The sequence below is a fragment of the Talpa europaea genome (assembly GCF_964194135.1).
Source record: "Talpa europaea genome assembly, chromosome: 9".
NCBI lineage: Eukaryota > Metazoa > Chordata > Mammalia > Eulipotyphla > Talpidae > Talpa > Talpa europaea.
In genome coordinates, this window is record NC_140076.1 from 48332343 (window position 1) to 48355570 (window position 23228).

At 42.2% G+C, this 23228-nt stretch overlaps 1 protein-coding gene across 3 annotated transcripts in view; it reads right to left on the reverse strand.

The window, feature by feature from the left end:
* ST6GALNAC5 (ST6 N-acetylgalactosaminide alpha-2,6-sialyltransferase 5) overlaps positions 1-23228 on the reverse strand; it is a gene marked incomplete at both ends in the record, with an annotated part of 164356 nt that overhangs the window by 14800 nt on the left and 126328 nt on the right. The window contains one exon of one of the 3 annotated variants that reach the window (XM_084243824.1): positions 5753-6162. The exons of the other annotated variants lie outside the window; for them this stretch is intronic. Coding sequence (XP_084099950.1) covers positions 5753-6162 — 410 coding nt within the window. The remainder of the gene's footprint in view (positions 1-5752; positions 6163-23228) is intronic. 3 annotated transcript variants of the gene reach the window in all.

The following is a 23228-nucleotide window of genomic DNA, read 5'->3' on the forward strand; positions in this document are numbered from 1 at the left end:
GTTTAAGTGCATACCGCCACCACTCAATTTCTTGTAAGTGGCAATTTCAAGTAACTAGAAATATTCCTTGCTCCTCAAGCAGACTAGATAGTGAAGAGTTTATTAACATGAATAAACACAAAGATGTGGTGTCTACTGATCAACTGATCTATCAAACTGTTTGCGGGAAAGGGAGCCCAAAACAATCTTAGGGCAAAATCGTGCCTTCCATTAAGCAAATTAACACCCAACATCTTGATTGAATGTCTTTTCTTAGAGTAGAAGGGTCACAGGCATGCCTATGTTTAACCGAACATTTGCTTTATTTTTACCTCAGAATATTCAAAACCTTAAGCCAATTTTTTATTACTGGCCAAAATTGACAAAATATAAGGAAAGAATCTGTGAATTCCAACATTTATTCATTCACCATCCAGACATCTGCACTCAAATCTAGCCACATGCAAAGCACAAGAATAACTGTGGAGACATAATATCAAGGTTTAAATTGACCCAGGGAGAATGACTTGGTCTACCATGCTAAGCTGCTCTGAATATTAATTTCAATTCTTTGGGGGTTGCTGCTTTTTTTTTTTTTTCCAGGGCTTATGGCATGCCTCATTAGCCAGTTTCGATCCTTATCCCCAAGGTCAGACTGCCTGACTTTGCCTGGGTCACAGCACCTTATGTGATGCGAATAACAGAATCACAGAGAGCATTTCTGTTTATACCGTGGAGCACCCTTCCTTGAAAAGGAAGACTTTTCGTTAAGCAGTCTGCATCATTTCCATTTCATATAAGGAACTGCAATAGTAACAATAAAAAGGCATTTACTTTGTCAGATAGAATTGGGTGATTTAGTTATTCCTGAGTTCATGGCTTTGACTTTGTGTTCTTAAACGCTTTACCCTTTTTTTGTTTTCCAACCCATTGTCTCTTGACCCAGTAATGCCCAGAAGCACATCTAAAAGCTCTCAAAGATGGGGTAACATGGGTTTGTGTGTTACCAGTTTCTTCACTAACAGGCCCGGATTTTGCTGAACACTGAGCCTTGATTTCCTACCTATAAAGTAGGCATGGGAGATGCTATGTCCTTGGGCTATTTTGAGGTCTTAATGAGAAGCATTCACAAAGGACATCTTGACCTGTGTGTTGATACATCAAAACTCCTTCCTCCTTTCTTGGTTGGCACACATGAAGTAAAAAATTCAGGTATTCCTTTCAAGTACTTTTTAGCATCACAAAGAAACTGATATTCTTCCAAAACCGCTACTGGGATCTCAGGAAGAGCCATCATTTCTAGTCAAGGCAGAAATTACAAAGTTCTGGGATTCTGGGGTCTGCAATCTACATAGTTATTAACCATCCTCTTTTCTCAGGAGCACCATGCAATCACAAGTACTTTGGGACTGAGGGAGGTGGGATGGGGCAGAGTTGACGGATGGGCAGCAGAGAGGGGAAGTGCACCGCCTCAAATTGGAGCCTGTCCTTGCTCATGTGGCTGTGACAATGTGGGGCTGGGTGTTCTGGACTTAAAATGGGTTAGTGAATAACTGAGAGGATGTGGAGCAGGAATAATGACAGCTCAGGAAATCCTCAGATTCCTGATCTGGGACCTACATCTGTGTCCCCATGCTTTTAGAGTTGTCGGAAATGCCAGGAGGGTTTTTCCCAGTGGCAGAAACTCCCCTGTAATTTTGGCTTTCTTTGTGTGATGAAGATCACAAGCCACAGCCTGAAATACAGGAGGATGTGACTCTACAGAAAAAGTTTTCATGGGTAAAAATGGGGTGAATACAAAGTGGAGAGGGAAAGAAACTAAAGTGAAGCGTTGTTTAAAGTGCCACTTAAAATTCCATAGACTTCCTAAATAATAGCCTTTTGGGATCACGTGCTGTAGTAATGCAACCACTTTATGCTGTCTTTCTAAAAAGATTTGAACCCTTTTTCCGACAAAGGAATATCTACTGTTTTTACACTTAATCAGCTGTAATGAAGGCATATGAAGAGCTGTCATGTGCTTATTAGGGAAAATTATCAGATATTCTTTTATATGATGAAGTAACACACTGAGCTGATAATTCTATAGTGCACACTAAATTACAATTAAAGGCCTTTCTGCTCCACCAGAATCTCATTTATAATCTCTATGGAAATATTCTTCCTGCAGTTATTTCATTTATGCTTCCTTTATGTAATTACTATAATATTGGTTCTGAATCATATTTTCCTAATGTACCCTTATTCAATTATAAAGTTATTTTCAAGTACAGTTACTTTCTAATATCAAAGAATACCACTTGGCCATCTATGTCATTTGTCATGCTTCTTAATTGCAGATTGTTACTGAGCCATTTTCCCTTCACTTTTAAATAGGGTGAAACTTCTATAAATCAAAATCTATTGAATTATCCTATTTTTTTAAAGATACCAGCCTGAAATGAATGTCCTGATCATGAGATACATAAAGTCATATATATTCCACACTTTGTGTATATCTTCAATGCATGCTGCTGTTTATATGGAATAGCTTCCATAGATGAAACTCCTTTAGACCTTAAATACTTTGTGTTTTTTTTTTTTTTTAATAGAGGCATGCTTTATTTATTTGTTTGCTGGTTTGTTTGTTTGTTTTGTTTATACATGCACTGGGTACAGTCAGAAGCGCGGGAGGGTGAGAGAATTCACCAGAGCCAGAGCGGGGAGCAGAGCAGGCAGAAGGACCGAAGTACACTGCTGAGGGGAGCAGCGGGCGGCAGGAGAGGTCTGCACGCCATGTGGGACCCTCCTCTGGTGGCCGGGGAGCAGCCGGGGATCGAACCGGCGCTGCAGAGGCCGCGCGCAGTTTCGCAACCCAGCGCTCAACCGCTGCGCCACCGGGGAGGCCCAATACTTTGTGTTTTAATTGACAAAAATAGTTTTGTTATCAAGTGCTAATTCTGACTTGGTTCTTGTAGCTTAGAATAACTTGCAGCTTAAGAATATCAACACATGAGAATTTTGGTCAATATATATTAGCTTCTATAAAAGAGTTTCCCAAAGGTAAGAGAAACAAAGATTTTAGGAGTGACAATGTACTTTGGCACTGTACAAGTTCGTGTGATTCCTCTGAGTAGAGAGGACCTTTGCGTGTGGACCTTTGTATCTGCACTTGAGATGGTCAGTGGACAAAACACAAAGATTCAGCTCCCTCCCTACCAGCTGGGCTCACCAGGGGGGACAGATATATTTAAAAGGTTTTCAGCTGGTCAGAATGTAATGCATTTAGTGAGTAGGCAATGGCACGATGTGAGATTGTTTCTGAAAGATCGAAGTAACTAAAGGGTGGAATGACTTAGTCTACAAGTTTTCAACTTAAAATAATTCCTTAAGGAGATACAGAGCAATGTACACTAACACTGTAGCAGTGTTTCAGGAATACTTAAATTTAGCAAACAACCATTAAACTCAAAAGAGAGAAGTGTTTTTCTATTGAAGAGTGTTTCTACTTATTTTGCATTTTCTAATCAGACAAAAATCAAACTGTAAATAACTCTCCTCACTCCCATTCTTTTATAAAATGCTCTCTTGATTAAATAGCATATTCAAATGAGTGACAGTCTTTTTTATTTGTGGGTTTTGAAGGGCAAAAACTGAATGGATTTTGTGGCAGCTCATGAAGATGACCAAGATACCTTCTGAGACCTCCTGGCTGGATTAACTCTGGGGTACACTTGGCTCCAGGGTAGAAAGTTTGCCATAGCACTATGATTCAGCTCCCCGCTCCTCCCTCCATCAGACTCAAACCCAATCCTGCCTGGACTAGTCTTCAAATGGCCACAAGGTTTCCAGGATTTGAAAAGAAGATTCTGCCAGGGGCTTTCCTGGTGGCGGAAGGGGTTAATAAGCACAGCACTGTGAAGCTGTCCGTAGCCTCTGCAGCATGAGTTCGATCCTACCCTGGCTGGCCAGGGAGCTACTCACATGGTGCAGCAGACCTCTCCGGTCTCACCCACTGCTCCCCTCAACAGTGTATTTCAGTAGATCCACCTGTTCTGCTCCCCACTGTCTCTGGTGAATCCTCTCATGCCCCACACATCTGGCCTGTACCCCAGTTCTTGTATGCATAAATAAATAAATCTTTGAAAAAAAAGTTCTTCCACACAAAGAATTTGGGACACTGGCTATTTTTCAAATTCTATTCTCCAACAATGAGCTGTCTATACTAGTCAAACAATGTATTTTTTACTTTTCATATCCCTTTGCTTTAAGATATACAAAAACTAGGTAACAGTTTTTACAAGGGTGGGGTAAATTCCATCATTAAATACATTATAAAGCACATGTTTTAGAATTAAGGAAATTGAATTCTTAGACCAGTCCTATGAGGTCTAGTCAAGCTGCCTTTTCACATGCAGTTACCGAGAGGTGAGATAACTTGTCCAAGGTCACAGAACTAGTGAGTGACAGAATCAGAATTCCAACCTAGAGCTGTGTATTTGAACTATACTGCACTGCTACCTTCCACACCTAGCTTGTCCTTTTTTTCACCAAGATTTGGGCAGCTCAAGGCCCTTCATTTCTGCTTCACTGGGGCCACTTCCCTGGAGCCCTCTTGACCGCAGATACAGGAGACTTTCTCCAACCCCAATTCTCTCACTTTTGATCCCTTGCACCCATAAGGAGGCTTCTTGCCCCCGTCCTAGGTTCTTATTTACTTAGATAGACACTTTTATGCCTAGGTCTTAGGCCTAAAAAAAGTTTTCCCAAATTCCCCCATCTCTCAGACTAGTGTTTTTCAAAATATTTCTACCTAATGTGACAAATACATTTTACATCGAGATTAGCATCTGTGTGCTATCTGCTGATCTATCTATATTTAGATGGTTTTCATTTTTTAAATGTGCAATTTCAGTGGGTTTTAGTGTATTCACTAGGTTGTATAATCATCACCACCGTCTAACTTCAAAACATTTTCATCACCTCAAAAAGAACCCCCTATACGTGTGTATATATACATAAAGTATTTATATGTATAAAACCAAAACCAAATATTGTTTCATGAAACAATACCTTGCCTTACTTACTATGAAGGATAAATGTTGATATTGTCTGTTCTGTTCCATTTCGTTCTATTCTTTCCATTATATTAAAGAAAAAAATCTTGCAGTGACTCACTACATTGATTTCATGTCCCATCACTGATTTGTAACTAGCAGCTTGGAAAAACTTACCCTAGAGTCTGGCAGGTGTCCCTGCCGTGCATGTTACAGAAGTGCTACGTGGTGTGAATATCTGTAAGACTTTATATCTGGGAGGGCAGAGTCTAGGCCTATTTATGACTATTTTCCGTGTCAAGCCCCATATCAAGAGTGGTGAAGTTGTAGCTACTCAATAAATATGGTTTGGCTGACAAGATGGTTTTCCTTTTGAAAGCAAAGAGAATTCTCACCCACACACTTTAGGTTAGTGTTCACACAATTAAATGAAGCACACTGAAGCTACTATCTTGTACCTATTACCAGTGTAAACCAGCAACTGTGTAAACTCTTCCTCCAAAACAGGAATTTGGCCCTGGATTATCCATATAATGGTCTCAGATCTTCATTTCACTTTGCTTATAAATTCAGCTTGAGAAGCCCAATCTCCAGGAGGACCGAGTTGAGTTTTGTCAATGGCATGAACCATGGAGCCACATAACCCCTCTCCCCCAGCAAGTTTTGCTTTTGGTGAATCAGGCAGCAAAGACTTTGTCTCTGGCATCCCCTGCCACCCGCTGCTGGGCGCCTCCTACCTGTCTTTGCCTGTCTCCCGCTTGAACAGCTCATCGAACTGCAGCATCTTGTGGCGCGTGATCATGAAGGCCTTCAGCCGGGGCAGCACCTGGCTCAGGAGCTGCAGGTTGTTGTAGACCTGGCCCTTGCCGTCGCGCCGCATGTAGCTGCTGGGGCCCCAGAAGATGAACACAGTGCCCTGGCTCACATTGAGCAGGTCGTGGCGGTTGCGGAGGATCCTCTGGATACTGGAATGCGCGATCACCCGCAGGCTGGTGCGGTTGCCCACGTCGCGTCCATAGCCGCGCGTGGGGGCATCATTCATGCGGATGACACACTCGGTCTGGTCAATCTGGGGGCCTTGCCGGCTGCGCAGAAGATGCCCGGAGCTGGTCACCAGGGCGCAGTCCCCGCAGTGCATTTTCAAGGGCTGGAAGGTAGGGCAAGAAGGACATCTTCAGTGGCAACCATCACTGGTTACTCCCCTGACTCTGGAGAAGGCTGTTCATCTCTCCTCTCCATCCCATGACAGAATAGATCCCTTTTGCTATCAATCACCCATCAGCCCTTATTCTCTCCCAAATTGGTGACCCAGAGCATCCAACGAGGGGGAATGAGCTGCCAAATCCTGGACTTGGGCTTTACTGGTATTAAATTATTATACCAAATTGTCACATAAACCCTCAGAGTTGCTTCTGCCTTCATTTGTAGATGATATTTAGGCTCACTCATGTTAAGAAATTTGCTCCAGTATGCATAACTAGCAAGGCATCCAGTCATACTTTCAAAGCCAGTTCTTTCTGACCCCCAGGTTGAAGGAAATACTATAGTACAAATTGCTGTGACACTAGTTTTGATGCTTTTAACTTACCTTATGGAAAGTGAAGCATTTATCAATATTCTTGGATGCTGTACAAACATACTTATCCAAATAAACATTGTCTAACAATCACATGAGAAATCACAGGCAAATTGTAACCTATCCGATGCTAGGATTTTGAAATGACAATTAGAATAGTTTCCAGAAAAAAAAAAGAAAAATACCGGATGGTTTCTCTTATAGGAGGGATGTAGGGGATCCAAATAGGGATCAAGAAAAAAAAGTAATTATAATAAAGTAAAAATAAAAATCAATAGGCAACTATAAACCAGAGACACTCTGTAGGGGGGAGGGAGGAGGGAGTTGGATCAAAACAGGAGAGGGAAGAGCACAAGGGACTATGGTGATGGTGCACAGGTGAATTGCTGGTGGGAATTCTTTTTTTTTTTAATAATAAATTTATTTTTATATTCCCCATACAATTGCAGCCCCCCCCTTCTGACCCCAATCCCTCCCCTCCCGCCCCTCACCCCCCAAAAAGTGTCTCTGGTTCATAGTTTTTTGTTGATTTTGATTTTCACTTTCTTATAGTTACTCATTTTCCTGGTCCCTTATTTAAGTTTTCTAGATTCCTGCTATGAGTGAGGCCATCCGGTATTTTTCTTTTTCTTTCTGGCTTATTTCGCTGAGCATGATCCCTTCCAGCGCCATCCATGTTGCTGCAAATTGCATGTGTTTATCTTTTTTTGAATGCTGAGTAATATTCCATGGTATATATGTACCACATCTTCTTGATCCAGTCATCTATTTTTGGGCATTTGGGCTGTTTCCAAAGCTTAGCTATTGTAAACAGTGCTGCTATAAACATAGGGGTGCAGGTGCTCTTTGGAATTGATGTTTCTGTGTCCTTTGGGTAAAGACCTAGGAGTGGAATTGCTGGATCATATGGAAGCTCGATGTGTAGTAGGTCCAGAAATCTCCACACAGCTCTCCATAGTGGTTGGACCAGTTTGCACTCCCTGCTGGTGGGAATTCTATGGGGACTATACCCAAGATGATAAAGCAGATATTACACAAAAATGAAGAATGATGTAACAAATACATAGCATTATAATAAAAAAAAGGAAAAAAAGGGGGGAAAAAGGACAATTTCTCCCATTATAATGGGGGGGGGAGGGTTGGAGAGAGAGAGAGAGATTGAGAGACTGAGTTGTCCCATCTTGAAAAAAGTTAAAAGGTCTCCGGTTGAGAGTGACAGAGCTTATCTAGTGAACACGGGCCCTGTGCATAGAAGCCCCAGCTCACCAGGGACAACCCCAGTGAGAGTTCATGTCATCACCCCAAACCAATGACTTGCTTTCTGAACACTTACATGCTAACAGATTAAACATCGTCCTGTTCATGTTTAATGAGGAATATCTCTTAGTTGCTGTTTGAAGATAGTGTAATTAGGACCCAAGGCCAAGGCCAGTAAAGTGCACAAGAAAATGACAATCAAGTATGTTCTGTAGGAAAGTTCATTGTTCAATTTCCCCCGGAGCCTCTACCCTTCTTCCCTGTTAACTATGAATGGGACACGCTGGCTCCCTGTACAATCTCAGGAAATCGGATCCAATTTAGTGTGACATTATTAAGTATTGCATTTACTCTGGGAATTTCCTGAGCATAGATAGCCCTGTCTCCAGAACCAGACAGAGAGCTCCTGGGGGCAACTCTGCCTTCATTGCATAGTGACCAAAAGCACCAGCTCCGGGGGCTGACAGGATGAGTCCAGCCTTGTTTCTACCACCTACTAGCTATGGGACCTTGACAAGTCACTAATCTCCACAAGTCCCAGTTTTCTCATCTCTAATGAAGATAATTAACGACACATTTACCATGATAGAATGAAACAAGCTAAAGCACACAGTTTATACTGAACTATTTGAAGTTGCCAATATTTGCATGTAAACACTTGGGTTTGACCCCAGTCCATAGCATAATATCTGGCACAGCGATGATTCAAGAAATTATAGCTGCTATTGAGATTATCAGTCAGTGTGCTGTTCACTGCAGGTATTCACCAAATCAGTACTTAACACTTTGGGGAATAATTGACACGTGGGCTTTTGAAATGGAGATTCTGTCATTGCAAACTCTCATCATTCATTTGACACCCTATTGCTCTTAGGTGACAGGTGCGTGCTAGGTAGTCAGAATGGAAATACAGTGGGGTAAGAATCCCTTAGAGCTTGCACTTTAGGGACAGTGAGCAGTAAGAAGTGCAACAAAGTGTGCCAGGATGATGAGGAACTGTGCTAAAGTCACAGCAAAGGGAGCACAGCAAGGCTGGGGGCACCAAGGAAAAAAGGGTCAATTTAGCTAACATTTTTCGATGTTTTCTGTGTGCCAGGCATTTTTCTAGGCTTTATATAGAATTACATTAATTTCAAAAATAACTCTGTATCTTATAACTATAGTATTACCCCTATTTTACTAATTAGGGGATAGAATATTGGGGTATAGAAAAGTGCCCATACAGTTAGGAAACAGCAGAGTTAGGATTTGAACCTAGGAAATCTGACTGCAGAGCCCAGGGAGTACCGAGGGCATGCACTCCAGAGTGAGGGTGCCCCCAGACAATGACAGATAAGCGCTACCATACATTAAGCAGAGGAGCCTGGAACCAAAGGTGAGGGGACATCTGAGCATATCCAGAAGAATTGGAGTCTATTGATGGAGGAAAGTCAGGAAAGAGGGAAGCAATCGGTACCAAGAGAAGACAATTTTTTAAAAGAGGGAGTGGCCACCGATGTCATAAGCCACGCTAGGACAAAGGAAGTCAGACTTGGAAGGTGAACTTTGGATTTGGTGGCCTCAGCCAAAATAGTATTAGCTGAACAGAGGTGACAGGTGCTGACTGTGGTTGGACGCAGGGGAGTCTTGGCTGCACAGGGCTCATGAGAGTTGATGATGGAGCAGGAAAGATCTGTAGGGCAGATTCTGCCACTCTGGGTTGACCAACTGACCTGTTTTTTAGGGGAAGTCTGGGTTTTAGTGGTGAAAATCCTACATTGTGAGAAACTGTTCAGTCTTGAGCAGATCGGGATGGTTGATCACTTTATTGCCACTCATGGGGAAGCCCACTAAAAAAATAACTTCACAGATAACAAGGAACATCTGAAAATAGCATGTTGCTCAATGATGATTGGAGTCATAAGATTTTTCCCACAAATCAGGTACTTAACTTTCTTAAGAGAAAGAAGGGATACTTGCAACCAGATGGCCTTCATTTGCATATTCATTTGGAAGTCATCTATTTACTGAGCACTTAATACAGCCCTGAGGTACTGTGTAACTCAGTACATTTGCCTAATAAGGTCACTCTGTAACCTTATTATTCCATTCCACTGAACCCCAAGGCTGTTGGAATCTGCTTTTTCTCATTAGACTCACCTAAAATTATCATCCCGAATTTCCCAGTTTGATTTATAACTTCAAGACATTGCATTCATTTTTACTGGAAAAGCATTCTGAGGAAAGATCCCAAATCTCTTTCACCATAATTAATTATTCTGCTGTTAGTCCTGAAGCACAGACTGGTTGAGAGATGAAGCCAATAACGCCTTCTGGAGATTCCAAAGTGCTCTCTCTCTCTCTCTCTCTCTCTCTCTCTCTCTCTTTCTCTCTCTCTCTCCTATCATTCTCCTTCTTTCTCTTATTTCTGCCTGAGGCCAACTGAAGACCATTTCATGGAAGGCCAAGTTTCCTGATTGACTCTCAGTGATTACCGGCTCCCCCAGAACATGCCAGGGCTCCCAGCTCCAGAAAACCTCCCTCACAATTCCTGTCCACCTGCTTCAGCTCTGAGGTATTAATTACCTTGGGCACCAACACTCTTTGAGTTGTGCAGATGCACCAAACAATGTGAAAAAGATTGAAGTCTGAATTATGCCTTAAGTGCCTGTTGGTGAGTGGTGCCAATAAAATGACAATAGCTGTTCTAAACACAATGTTAGACTTCCCGCAGCTGAGAAGAGCATGTACCAAAGGCTGAATAACTTCCAAAGGAGGAAATAAAGTCTGTTTTCTGCATTGGGAGGAACTGATGATGTTCTGGGAGGCAGAATGATGGGGAATTATACAAACATTGTGACCCTGTTTCTCAGGACGTGAGACAGTCCTTTGAGAGAGCCCTGCTCTCCACATCACACTACCAGTGTCATTCTTGGTGCTTTAAAGATATGGGTGCAAATATTCACGGGTTGCTGAGTTAAGATTCCTGACGCAGTACTTACGTGTTCTTCCCTCAGGCACTCGGATGCTGGGTAGATGAATCACCAAGAGTTCGAGAAAGAGCCATAGGTGAACGTGTGGCTCTGCTAATCAGCTGGAAAAATAAACTCCAAGAGAGGAGGCAACTCACAGTGAACTCACTGCCTCGGGAGGCCTTCTCTCCACTTCTTCCCACAAGTGTTCAGCCCCCCTAATTCTTGAGGTCAATTTCCATGAAGCGCCATCTGGTGGTGCGGTCCACCCACGGGTGGGAACATGGCCATCCATACTAGTTTGCTCTAATCTTGGTTCTTTCTTATGCATCCTGACCCATAGAAAGCATCCAATTCATACTGAATCGATGGAAGGATTGATAAATGAGTAAATGAAATTAGCCTCCTGTTTTCTCTGTCCTAGGAGCAAACCTATCTCATGAGCAATAGAAAGTAGACATAATGTGTTATCCTAAGTAACAATTTGCCTGCAGACCTCAACCCCTCATACTGATGCCATGGACTGAGCAGGAGTGCTCTGTGGAAGCCTCTGCCTGCAGAGAAGGAGGCTGTGGCCATTTGCCTCAGGACGGCCACTCCACCCAGGGAGCCATAATGGCCACAGCCCAGGGCACTGCTCGGAATTAATGACTGGCTGGGAAAATGGCCCAGGACACAGCAAGGGCCATTAAGCCCAGCCAGTTATTAATCCCCAGTAAGAGCTTGATGCCAAGGTCATTAGAGCTGTTGTGAGGTGAAAAATGCCCAGGCAAACCTACAGCATGTGGAGGAGTTTCCATTCTCCAGGCCACTGATGCTGGAGCCACAGCCTGGGCTCTGAGAGTGTGACGTGCGGTCAGTGAGTGCAGAGGCCAGGCTCTCCAGGGAGAATGCACACGGCACATGGTGCTCTCTGTTTTATTTTTGCTCTCACTCTGCTCTTTGATCGTGAGTAAGTATTTGTCATCGTCCCAGCATCCAGGAGAGTGCCTGCAACTTAGTGGGGGCTCGAGAATGTTTTGCAGCATTTTGGAAGGTGTGAATGAGTCTTTCCTTTCACACCTGCCCTGAAGAAAAGTCCCCACATCAGGGAATACGGCAGCAGGACAATTTTCATCACGACTTATTCCTTTGGGCAGCAGTGACAGGAGAAATCCTTGCTTGAGAAAGAGTGCTGGGGGAATCAGGGTCTGATTTCTGTCACAGCCCAGAGAGCAGGAGCAGAAGGAATTCTTTCTGTGACCCAGCTGATGCCTCCGGAGCCTTTCTTAAGAGAGCAGACCAGAGCAAGTCAAATTAAACTTGACACCTAAAACGCTCCGCGATGTCCTTGCAAACATTTGCAGCATGGCAATCTCAGGCTTCACTTTTTAAAATTCTGATTTATTTGACAGAGGGAAAAGTACCTCAGAGCATAATGTCCATTAGCTCAGTAATGAGACCAGTCTTGCTCTGGGAGCTGCCTGTTGGTCTAAGCAAACATAAGATATATTAAATGGCTTCAGGTGTTTCGAGAATCTCTGCATTTCCCAATCTGATGTTTTCCTGTAATTACTAGGCTTTTATTAGCTGCCAATCTCAGTTCAGCTTGACACTGGGTGTAAACCACTTTGATTATTTGATGTGATTTGCTAGAAAATGTTACTCTTTCAAGCTGCTCCTGTCCCTCTTATTCAATGACAAGCCACTCACCAGCCTTCACTGTCACAAAGTCCTCCTTACTATACCCAGTGCTCCCTTCCAGAATTCCCATCCACTGGCAGGAGGTACTGGTGTTTAAAATATAGCCACAGGCTATAGTTTGGAGTCACTGACTTCTTTCACCCTGCAGGTAGATAATTTGGGGCGGTACAGCTTAGGGTTTCTGAGCCCCAGTTTTTTCATCTGTAATATGAATGTAGTAAAATCAATTTCAAGGGGACGTTCTGCCACCTCAGTGAATGACGCATCTTCCTTCCACCCATTTCTTAAGACAATATCCAAGGATCTTTCTGATACCTTATTTCTCTATCCACTAATGCTCATTCAATTCTATTTGATCTCTCTGCCTATATCTCAAATCCTAACACGTCTCATCATCCCTTCATCTACGTCACCATCTTCTCTTTATAACTCCTGTACATTCTTAACTCTCAGCTTCCTTTATCCAATTCCTCCTTTATATTCCTGCCTCCAGGAAGTTTCAGGGGTGACCTTTAGTATGTAAATCAGATCATGTCACTCACCTGTTTAAACTCTCCAGTAGAAATGGGAACCTAGATTCCAAATCAAACTCTTTACCATAGTCTTGTAGATCTGTAGTTTGTATCATTGTCTGTCTCCCTGGCATTATCATATCAAGAACTTCCCCTTGAACTCCACTGTCATTCTCACTGCCTGTCTTATGTGATTTATGTTAGAAATCTCCCAACCCTGGCCTCTCTTCTCCTGATCTTTGCCCAGCACTCCCGCTGCTCCTACACATTCTTCAGGCATTACCTCAACAACCTCAATCTCCACTGCCCTCCTTTGCCATCTCCAGCCACTCTCAGGTTTATTCCTTAAACTCCTGTGCCTCTATCTAAAATAATCTTTAAAAAAAAAGATTTATTTATTTATTTATGCATATAAGAACTGGGGTGTAAGCCAGAGGTGCTGGGGGTGAGAGAATTCACCAGACAGAGTGGGGAGCAGAACAGGCAGATCTACTGAAATACACTGCTGAGGGGAGCAGTGGGTGAGGCAGGAGAGGTCTGTTGAGCCATGTGGGTTTCTCCCTGGCCGGCCCGGGATCGAATTTGTGCTGCAGTGACTGCCAGTACCTTGATAGCGCTGTCTTTAACCCCTGTGCCACCAGTGAGGCCCCCAAAACAATCTTAATTATGGCTTGTGTTTGACAGGTTTCCTGTCTTTCTCCTTTACCACAATATAAGCTCCCTGAAAGGATAGACTTTGTCTTATTTGTACTGTGTTTTCAGGACCAAGAACAGTGCTTATCACTAAGAAGGAATTCCACAAGTATTTCTGAATGAATGATTGAATGATAAGGCAAGTGGCACTGCCATGGTGCCTGGCATGTCAAGACTATGAAATAGATGAGCATATTGTATTTCTATATCACCATTCTGCTAGTAACCAATTCCTGATATTTTCTGTCTGAGCAGTTCAGTATTTTCTAAAGTAGAGTTCTTGGAATTTCCTGCATCTGTCATTCACCAATAGGTGACATTCAAAGACAGACCCAGGAAATCTCACCAGTTTTTTAAAAAAATTATTGAATTGCATTCTATTTTTAAATGCCTTCTAACATCTTTATTGCTATATAATTTACATTTCATAAAATGCATTCATTTTAATTGTAAATTAAATGACTTTTAATGTATTTACAGAACTGTACAACCATCTCCACAATCTAACTTTATAATATTTTCATCCTCCTAAGAAGCAATCTCATGCCCATATATAGTCACTCTCCATGCCTAGCCCTAGGCAACCACTAATATATTTTTGTCTATCCAGAGTGATATTTTCTGGACATTTTATATAAACAGAATCCTACCAGCATATTGTCTTTTGTATATGGGTTTTTTCACTTAACATAGTAATTCTGAGGTTCATCTCATGTTGTAGTGTATATCAGCACTTTGATTCTTTTTATCACTTTAATTTTCCAACATATGGATATACACATTTTGTATGCTCACCAGTTAATGGACATTTGGCTCTTTCCATGTTCTGGTTATTGTGAATAATGGTATTATTATAATGGTATGAACCATCATATAAACCTGTATGTGGACATATTTTTTCATTTTCCTTGGGTTGATATTTAGGAGTTTAATGTAAAAGAAAAGAAAAAGTCAAGCTCATAGAAAGAACACACAATGACTGCCAGGACATAGGGGTGTGTAAAATGGACAGATGTTGTCAAAGACACAAACTTTCATTCATAAGATGAATAAGTTCTGAAGATCTAATACATATAGCGTACTAACCAAAGTTAAGAATATAGTATTGTATACTTAAAATTTGCTAAGAGAGTAGATCTTAAGCATTCTCACCACATACTCATATAAAAAAGGTAATACTGTGAGATGATAGATGTGTTAATTAACTTGATTGTGATAATCACTTTGCAAGGTATACAAATACCAATTCATCACATTATACACTTTAAGTATATGCAATTTTATTTGTCAGTTATTCCTCAAAGAAGCTGAGAAAGAAAAACAAATTTTGTTAATTAAAGTTAGAAAAGTCACCTTATCTAGGCATATTCTTTTGAAATGAATTTCATGAAATTGCATCACTGGCAGAAATCTCAGATATGACCCAGGTCAGTAATTCTCAGTTTGGTTCTTAGACCAGGAGCAGCCACAAAGTCTAGAAACTATGCATATTCCCAGCTCCTATCCTAAACCTTCTGAATCAGGTGCTTTGAAGTGGAGCCCAGCTATCTGTGTTGTTACAAATCTTTCAAGTGGTTGTGATGTGTCCTCAAGATTGAGAGCCCTGGACCAGGCCAGCTTCTCTTTTATAGAAGCTGAAACTATGTGATTTTCATCAAAGGCAGCATCTGGTTAAACCCTAGGTTGTTCACCCCTAAAAAGCTAATAATGTCCTCCTCTGTCTACAGATTGTTCACATATTGTAAAATTTTCTGGGATGCCCCTCTCTCCCACTAAGCAGACAAGTGAGGAAAACTATCTGTGTAGACTTAAGTCCATTGCTCACCGTGTAGCTAGTGGAGGATTCTGTTGCCTGAAGGTAAATCCAGTCTTTTTGCCCCCACTATGGACCAAGGAGCTGAATAAAGAAGATTTAGCAAGGGATCCCAGCCTTTTCATCTGCAGTGCATTCTTCAGAAAGTCAGAGATTAATGCCTGTATTTCCTTCCTTGAGAGTCAGAATGTCTTCAAGTCAGAATAATTTAGAACTAGAAATGCTTCTCCCATCCCCCCTCCAGTGAAGAATAATTTAATTTTTAATGTCACTCACTGTTCCTACCTATATAAATTAAATTCAAACTTGTGTTTACTGGAACAATTTTTGAAGAGTAAAATCTGTTGGTCTGCTCCCTGATTCAAATCCTCACTCTGATTACCTAATAAATTCTTTGTCTGATTATCATGGAGACTTTATTACCAGTTAGCAAAAATCACTGGGAACTCACAGGAATCATGAATTAATAGCACACTTAAGATGGAACCAACAAACGGAAGTGACTTTGTGGAGACAGATGAATAGAGAGGAACATTTCTATTTGACATGCCACCCTCAGTGCCCTCGGCAGGGCTGCCTGCCTCTGTGCCACCTGTCTGCCTCTTTGGAATAAGCAGGCAGAAATATCTATACAGTCTCCATCTCTCTTTAATATTATATAGAAGACACTGAAGGCCTTTGTGCATGGCTGGAGGCTATTCTTGCCCCAGGACTTGGGCCACTTCTTCAACTTGGAGGGGGGCTTCTCCCTAGCCAGCACAGATCTTCAAAGGTGTGGTCAGTCAGGACCCTCCTATCTGTTGTGGGTTAATTTATGTTTCCCCTCAAAAGATCAGTTGAAGTGCTAAACTCCAGAGTCTGTGAATGTGATCTTATTTGGAAAAAGGCATTTTGCAGGTGTAATTAAGGTATGAGTCAAGATGAGGTCATACTGGTTTAGAAGGTCCTGAATCTAATCACTGGTGTCCTTATAAAAAGAGATTCAGAGACACCCGCGAGCACCCCCACATGATGACAGAGGCAGAGACTGCAGCGATACATCTACTGGCCAAGGAACATGAAGGATTGCTGGCAACCTCCGGAAGCTGAAAGATTCAAGGAAGGATTCTTCCTTCGAGCTTTTAGAAGGAGCATGACCCTGCCGTAACCTTGATTTCAGACATCTAGCCTCCAGAAGTATAAAGGAATACATTTCTCTTGTTTTGAAACCTCCAGTTTGTGGTAATTTGTTCTGGCAGCTCCAGGAAATGAATACACTGCAAATACACTGCTACCCACAAGGTCTTTATTCTGCCTCCCACCAGCGTGTCCACCTGCTGATGCTCCCTCCTGGTCTTGCAGCTTTCACCCCACGGTCCATTCTCTGCACAGCTGCCAGAGTGAGATTTTAAAGCATAAAGCACCTTGATTGAAGAACAAAATCCATAGTCTTTACCTAGTCAGTCTTGCCTGCCTCATAGCTGCCTACTCATTTCACTCTCCAGTTTCCAGCCCCATGGACCACCAATCTCCTTTCTGCCCCTAGCAGACATCAGGCTTCCTTATCATTCCTTCTCTGTCTCAGGCCTTTGCTTTCCCAGTAGGTCACAAGCTTGACCCCTACCTGCCTGAACTCACCTCCTCCAGGAGTTTCCCCTGCTTTCGACTGTCCTTATAGGCACAAGGTCCCCCAACTTAGTACATAATAAGGATATTAACCACTAATAACATTGGAAAATGTTGCTCATTGCCAGATTCTGTTCTAGTCACCTACATTCAGTCAGGTTCAGTCAGCTCAACCTGAAAACAGTCTGATGAGGCAAGTTCAGCCATTTTATTTCATCAAATAAGGAAATTGAGTCACAAAGTAATCACAGGTCATGATTCTGTTTATTTCCCTCGAGGAACTTACTCTAATTTTTAGTGATTTACATTTTTAACTTTCTTTGTTGTTATCCCCCACCACTAAAACCTGAGCACCATGAGGGCAAGGGTCTTGCATGATACAGGGCATTCAGCAGTGCCCCAGAGAGGCAGCCGTCTCTCGGATCTCACTGCCCTATTTTCTCGGCAAGTGTTGAAGGCTCATCTCTGTCTAAAGGGGTATATTGAGTTGCCTGTAAGGTAAGCCTGCCTCTAGGCCCCGTTTCTTCCCTGGAATGCTGGTACAATGGTGCATGTTACGTAATGACTCATTCAGAGCTTTTCAAATAATGTTATTTCTTTCAAAGATTCACTCAGATGCAGTTGCTTCCTCTAGGAGATTTGATATAAAGGCAGCTTGGTATCTGCTACATCTTAAGGGCTCTAAGATAAGCACAACAAGTCCTACATCTGGGAAGACAACTGATAATTAATGGTCAAAGGGAAAAGTTCCACATAAAGCTGAATTAAATGGGTGTGCAGAAGCTAAGGTTTCAGTTTTCCAAATGAGAAAAAAAGCAAATGGAGTGGGCCGTTAAATTTACAGTGTAAAATTGGAAAGAGCACTGGTTTGGGGGTCAGACTAGGGTTCAAATGTCAGTTCAGTCATTTATTGGTAGTCACTTCCCTACTCTCAGACTCAGGTTCCCAACCTGTAAAATCCCTGGCAGACCCACAGTAGTGAGCAACTATTACTATGATCATGGTTTAATTATTCCAAATACAATAGAACTATCCCAAATAACATGCTATCTCCTCTCCCCACAAGTCTAATCACTCACCGAGCCTGCTGACTCGATCTCGTGTATCTGTTGAATTGGATAATTTCTCTCCATCTGTACAGTCACGTGTCACATAATGATGGGGATACATTCTGAGAAATGTGTCATTAGGCAATTTTGTCAATGTGTGAACTTTCACATTATATAATGAAAAACGATTCTTGAATCATTTAAACCATCCAGAGCTGGCAGTAAATTCAATATTGTAGTGGGGTCCAGCTTTTATCTTTTAACATCATGATTCTTTTGCTTTGGTTGAATGCATCATGGTGCTGAGGAGTATATACTTCTGTGTCTCGTCTTCCACTCAGTTCAGAAGTTTCTCCATCTCTGATATCAGACTGTCTCCAATTTTTGTTAGTCCTATTTCTTTCAATGAAACAGACCCTTTAGGGCCTCCCCGGTGGCGCAGCGGTTGAGCGCTGGGTTGCGAGGCTGCCCGCGGCCTCTGCGGCGCCGGTTCGATCCCCGGCTGCTCCCCAGCCACCGGAGGAGGGTCCCACATGGCGCGCAGACCTCTCCTGCTGCCTGCTGCTCCCCTCAGCAGTGTACTTCGGTCCTTCTGCCTGCTCTGCTCCGGCTCGGGCTCTAGTGAATTCTCTCAACCTCCCGCGTTTCTGACTGTACCCAGTGCATGTATAAACAAAAAAACAAACAAATAAATAAATAAAATAAAAACATGCCTCTATTTAAAAAAAAAAAAATTAGTTTGAAACAGACCCTTTAACAGCTTCCATCATTTGGTTCTTGTTCTTCAAGAGATAGCTATGGTGAAATGGGACATGCCTGACTGGTGAGCAATAACCATTACTGATTTTCCACTTTTGTAATACCTAATCACTTTTAATTTCATTTCTAGGTCAATCATTAGATATGACCTCTCAGTGGCAGTATTTACAGTAGATTTTGTCTGCTTAGGGGTTGTGATGAACAAAAAAAGAAGCAATTAGATCAAGCACAAGAGAAAATGTTGCTATTAGAGATGGGTAAGCTAATAAAATGTAGGAGTAAAATGGTACAATCTTACAGTGGCTTTGATATTAGGCAATAAGAATTTGGAGGCCACTGTCATATGTGAAATATCACTCTGCAGTGCATGACTAGACACTGCTTCTCACTAAACCCACCCCTGGTGAAGCCCCCTACATCTTCCTATCACACCAACCAGAGTAGCTTTTCCAAAACACACATCTAAGACCACCTTTCGCTTAGTATTCCTAAGTGATCTTCTCTTGCTTTAAGTGACTTACCAGTCTCCCCATCCTTGCAAGACTCTACTCTCTAGTCACACTTACTTTGTTTGACGTTGTAGCTCCAAATGGCATGATTTATAAAGGCTCTGTCTGCCTCAGGGATTTTGCACTTGCTTTTCTTAAAACCCGAGTTTCCTCAATTTTAAACTAGAACAATAATGCGAAGTTATGTAGCTTATCAGAAATAATAATACAAATTGGACCTCCCCGGTGGCGCAGCGGTTGAGCGCTGGGTTGCAAAGCTGCCCGCAGCCTTTGCAGCGCCGGTTTGATCCCCGGCTGCTCCCCGGCCACCTGAGGAGGGTCCCACATGGCGCACAGACCTCTCCTGCCACTCGCTGCTCCCCTCAGCAGTGTACTTTCGTCCTTCTGCCTGCTCTGCTCCCCGCTCTGGCTCTGGTGAGTTCTCTCACCCTCCCGCGCTTCTGACTGCACCCAGTGCTTGTATGAAACAATAAATAAATTAAAAAAAAAAGTTCATTATCTTTAAAAAAAAAAGAAATAATAATACAAATCAAAGATTTTGTACCCTGCTTCCTCATTCTAGCTGACTTTTATAACTCCTTCACCACTCATTCAATGTGTCACTTCCTCAGAGTCTTTCCTGAATTCCAAGACTAGTTTAGCATCCGGTTTCTCTTTATAATCTTTTTATCTGAAATCATTGATTCAGTGTCTTTCTTCCTCACAAAATGGAAGTGTTCTTAAGAACTGGGGTCCTATTTTTGTTGGATGTAGGTCACCACATATCCCCAGGACTTAGCTATAGCAAGTACTCATTAAATATTTGCTGCAAAATTAATTAGTTCATGCAGGTGAGGAGAACACCACAGAACCATAGCTCTCCTTGACTTTCTGTTTGTATTTCCTTTCCCATTTGCTATGTCCAAGTGTAGACCAAGAGACAAACTCATCCAAAATCTGGTGCAAACACTTATTCTTTTTATAAGAGACTGAGTGGCATATACTAAAGTAACTATACTGTTAACTTCTATTCACTTTATTGTCTAAGCATAAGGAAGTTTCCAGGATGAGTCGTTATTTGGGCTTCTGGGCACTTACTACCTCCAAATAACCAGACTGTGTCAGTGTTGACACCTTGGTTCTCAAGCTGATGGTTTGTTTTTTGAATAGCCTACTTTAGGGGTGCTGAGAGGGAAAGAATGGGCATCAGCAGCCTGGATAACAACTCAGCACCCTAGCTGGAAACACATGAGTAAACAAAATCATAATTTTTCACTTTGCCAAGCTCAGTAAACACCATTATGATGAACTACCAGCAAGGCAGCCATTAGTTAAATAAATAAAGCATGAGGAAAGGAACAGAATTATCGATGCAGGCGCTGTCTACTCATTTGCTGACCACTGATGGACATTAGCCATGATGTACACACTGGGGAGGTACTTTACCACCTGCTTTAATTTGCTAAGCATGATGCATCCTCTGGGCCACAGAATGACTTGCTTTGTATTAGTGAAAAATCACCTTTTCTTCTTTTCCCTTTTCATTTGCTCAATACACAGTTATTAAGCACCTACTGTCTCTGTAATGGAATTTTGTGGGCAGGTTGCCCGGGACACAACTGCCTCTGCACCTCGGTCTATACCCGGACTTAGTAAGAAGGCTAATTCCTGGCAAGAGCAGACAAAGGCGTCCCAGCTCCTTCAAGAAACTTGGGAGTGGGGTGAAGGCAGATGGGACTGATAGCTCCGGAAGGTTTCAGAATTTAGGAAAATCACTTTTAACAATCAGGGGAAATTTTTTCCCAGTCTCCTTCTGAAACCGGGGCCCTGCAGTGTGGACTGCAGGACAAGACTGGCGTTTCCCCACTTCAGTCTAAACAGCGGCAGCTGTTGGAAGAACATGGTGGTTCCTCCTCCCACCCCCACCCCTAAAAGTTGCTGCCTGTGGGCAGCCCCTCCCTGGCACACTCAGGTTAAATAGTTCAATTAGGGGGCCTCCTTGGTGGTGCAAGGTGTTAAGATGCAATCTGCGAAGCTCTCTGCAGCCACTGCAGCACGAGTTCAATCCCTGGCCAGGGAGCTACCCACATGGTGCAGCAGACCTCTCCTGACTCACCTGCTGCTCCCCTCAGCAGTGTATTTCAGTCAATCTGCCTGTTCTGTTCCCCACTTTGTCTCTGGTGAATCCTCTCACCACACCTCTGGCCTGCACCAGCAGCTCTTGTATGCATAGGTAAATAAATCTTTTTAAAAAATGGTCTAATCAGGAGGTATAAACTAGGGTGGGGCAGGGAACCTGGAACCTCCCCTTTCTATGGTTATCATATTGTTAGACTTTGCTTGATACCTGTTTTTTTGGCTTCAGGCCTTTGTATTACTGTAGATTTGCCTTTAGTATATGCTCAAACGTTTTAGTAGATCCATAATTCCTGGGAAATTTTCAGGGTCTGGACTGACCATGAAGATGTCTCCCTTGTTCTAACTCTTCTTCCATCAGTACCTGGATTCTAATTCCCTGGAGTCATGTGGATTGTTTTTATTTCTATTCATGGTGCCAAGAGAAAGCAGGTTCTATAAATGTCAAAATAATAACAATTACGGTGATCAACTTTTACAGAGAAACTTTTAATATTAGTATCATAATAAACTGACAGAGTACATATTACCACCATGATTTACAGTTGAGGAAACAGAGATTGGAGGTTCTGTGACCCAAGGTCATAGAGATTCTAAGGCACAGCCTATGTGGGTGCGTAGTCAACCCCACTTCTCAGTGTGTGCTTGCTCTGTCCACCATGACATGAAACACAGAGTCTGAAAAATAAGATTGCAAAGAAAAGAAGATTGAATAGTCTCAAAAAAATAAAACTGCCTGTTCTGCTCCTCACTCTGTCTCTGGTGAATCTTCTCACCCCCAACACCTCTGGCCTACACCCCAGTTCTTGCATGCAAAAATAAATAAAAATAAAATCTTAAAAAAATAAAACAAAAAATCTACAAAGAGGAGAAACTAGTAGATAACAAGAATGGCAAGAAAGCATGAAAACATCGGAAAACATAGAAATTAGAGGCATTGAGTTGACACAGTACTAAATTCTTATGGAGCCAGAAAGGCTAAAGAGGGTATTAGCACAACAGTCAAGACTTCTGGAAGCATTTAGAGCAGGAACAAACATTTCCACATCACTCAAAAACCATCAGTATACAATGTACTGTGTTATAACAAGTGACATTCATAATGGGGATCCTAAGTCATCAAGAAAAGCTTAAATTAAGTCAAGCTTTGTTCACTTAGGTAGGAAAATATAAAATCAATTTGGAACCTTCAAAAATAACTTAGACAAATACAATTTGGTGCTAAAAGGGACTATGCTTATGCTATTTTAAGCCTCATTTGCTCATAAAACTCATTCCTCAACCATGCTTCAAGGTGCCAGACTACTTTGAAAAGTTATTGCTGAAGGGTAAATAAGCTTTTCTTTTTTCACTCCGGTGTGTGAAAGGTTTTCTACCGAAATGCATACTCCCTGGCACAGTATTGTCAGAGGGGGAAGGGGCTGCCCTTCAGGGACTGCAATTCTTATCTCCATACCTCAGTTGGGAGCTGCGTGCCCCTCACTGGATTTGGAACATAAGTCATTGGAGAACAAACCAGATGTCTTACCCATTCTTTCTCCATCTGATGCCTTGGTATACAGGACACATGGAATTTGGAAGCCAAGTGTCAAAGATGGAGGAACCAAATAATGGAAGGAAACCAAGTTTTGTAATCACTGCTTGGCAGCTCCACTTTATTTGACTATGTGTGCAAGGGAAAAAAATGGAAC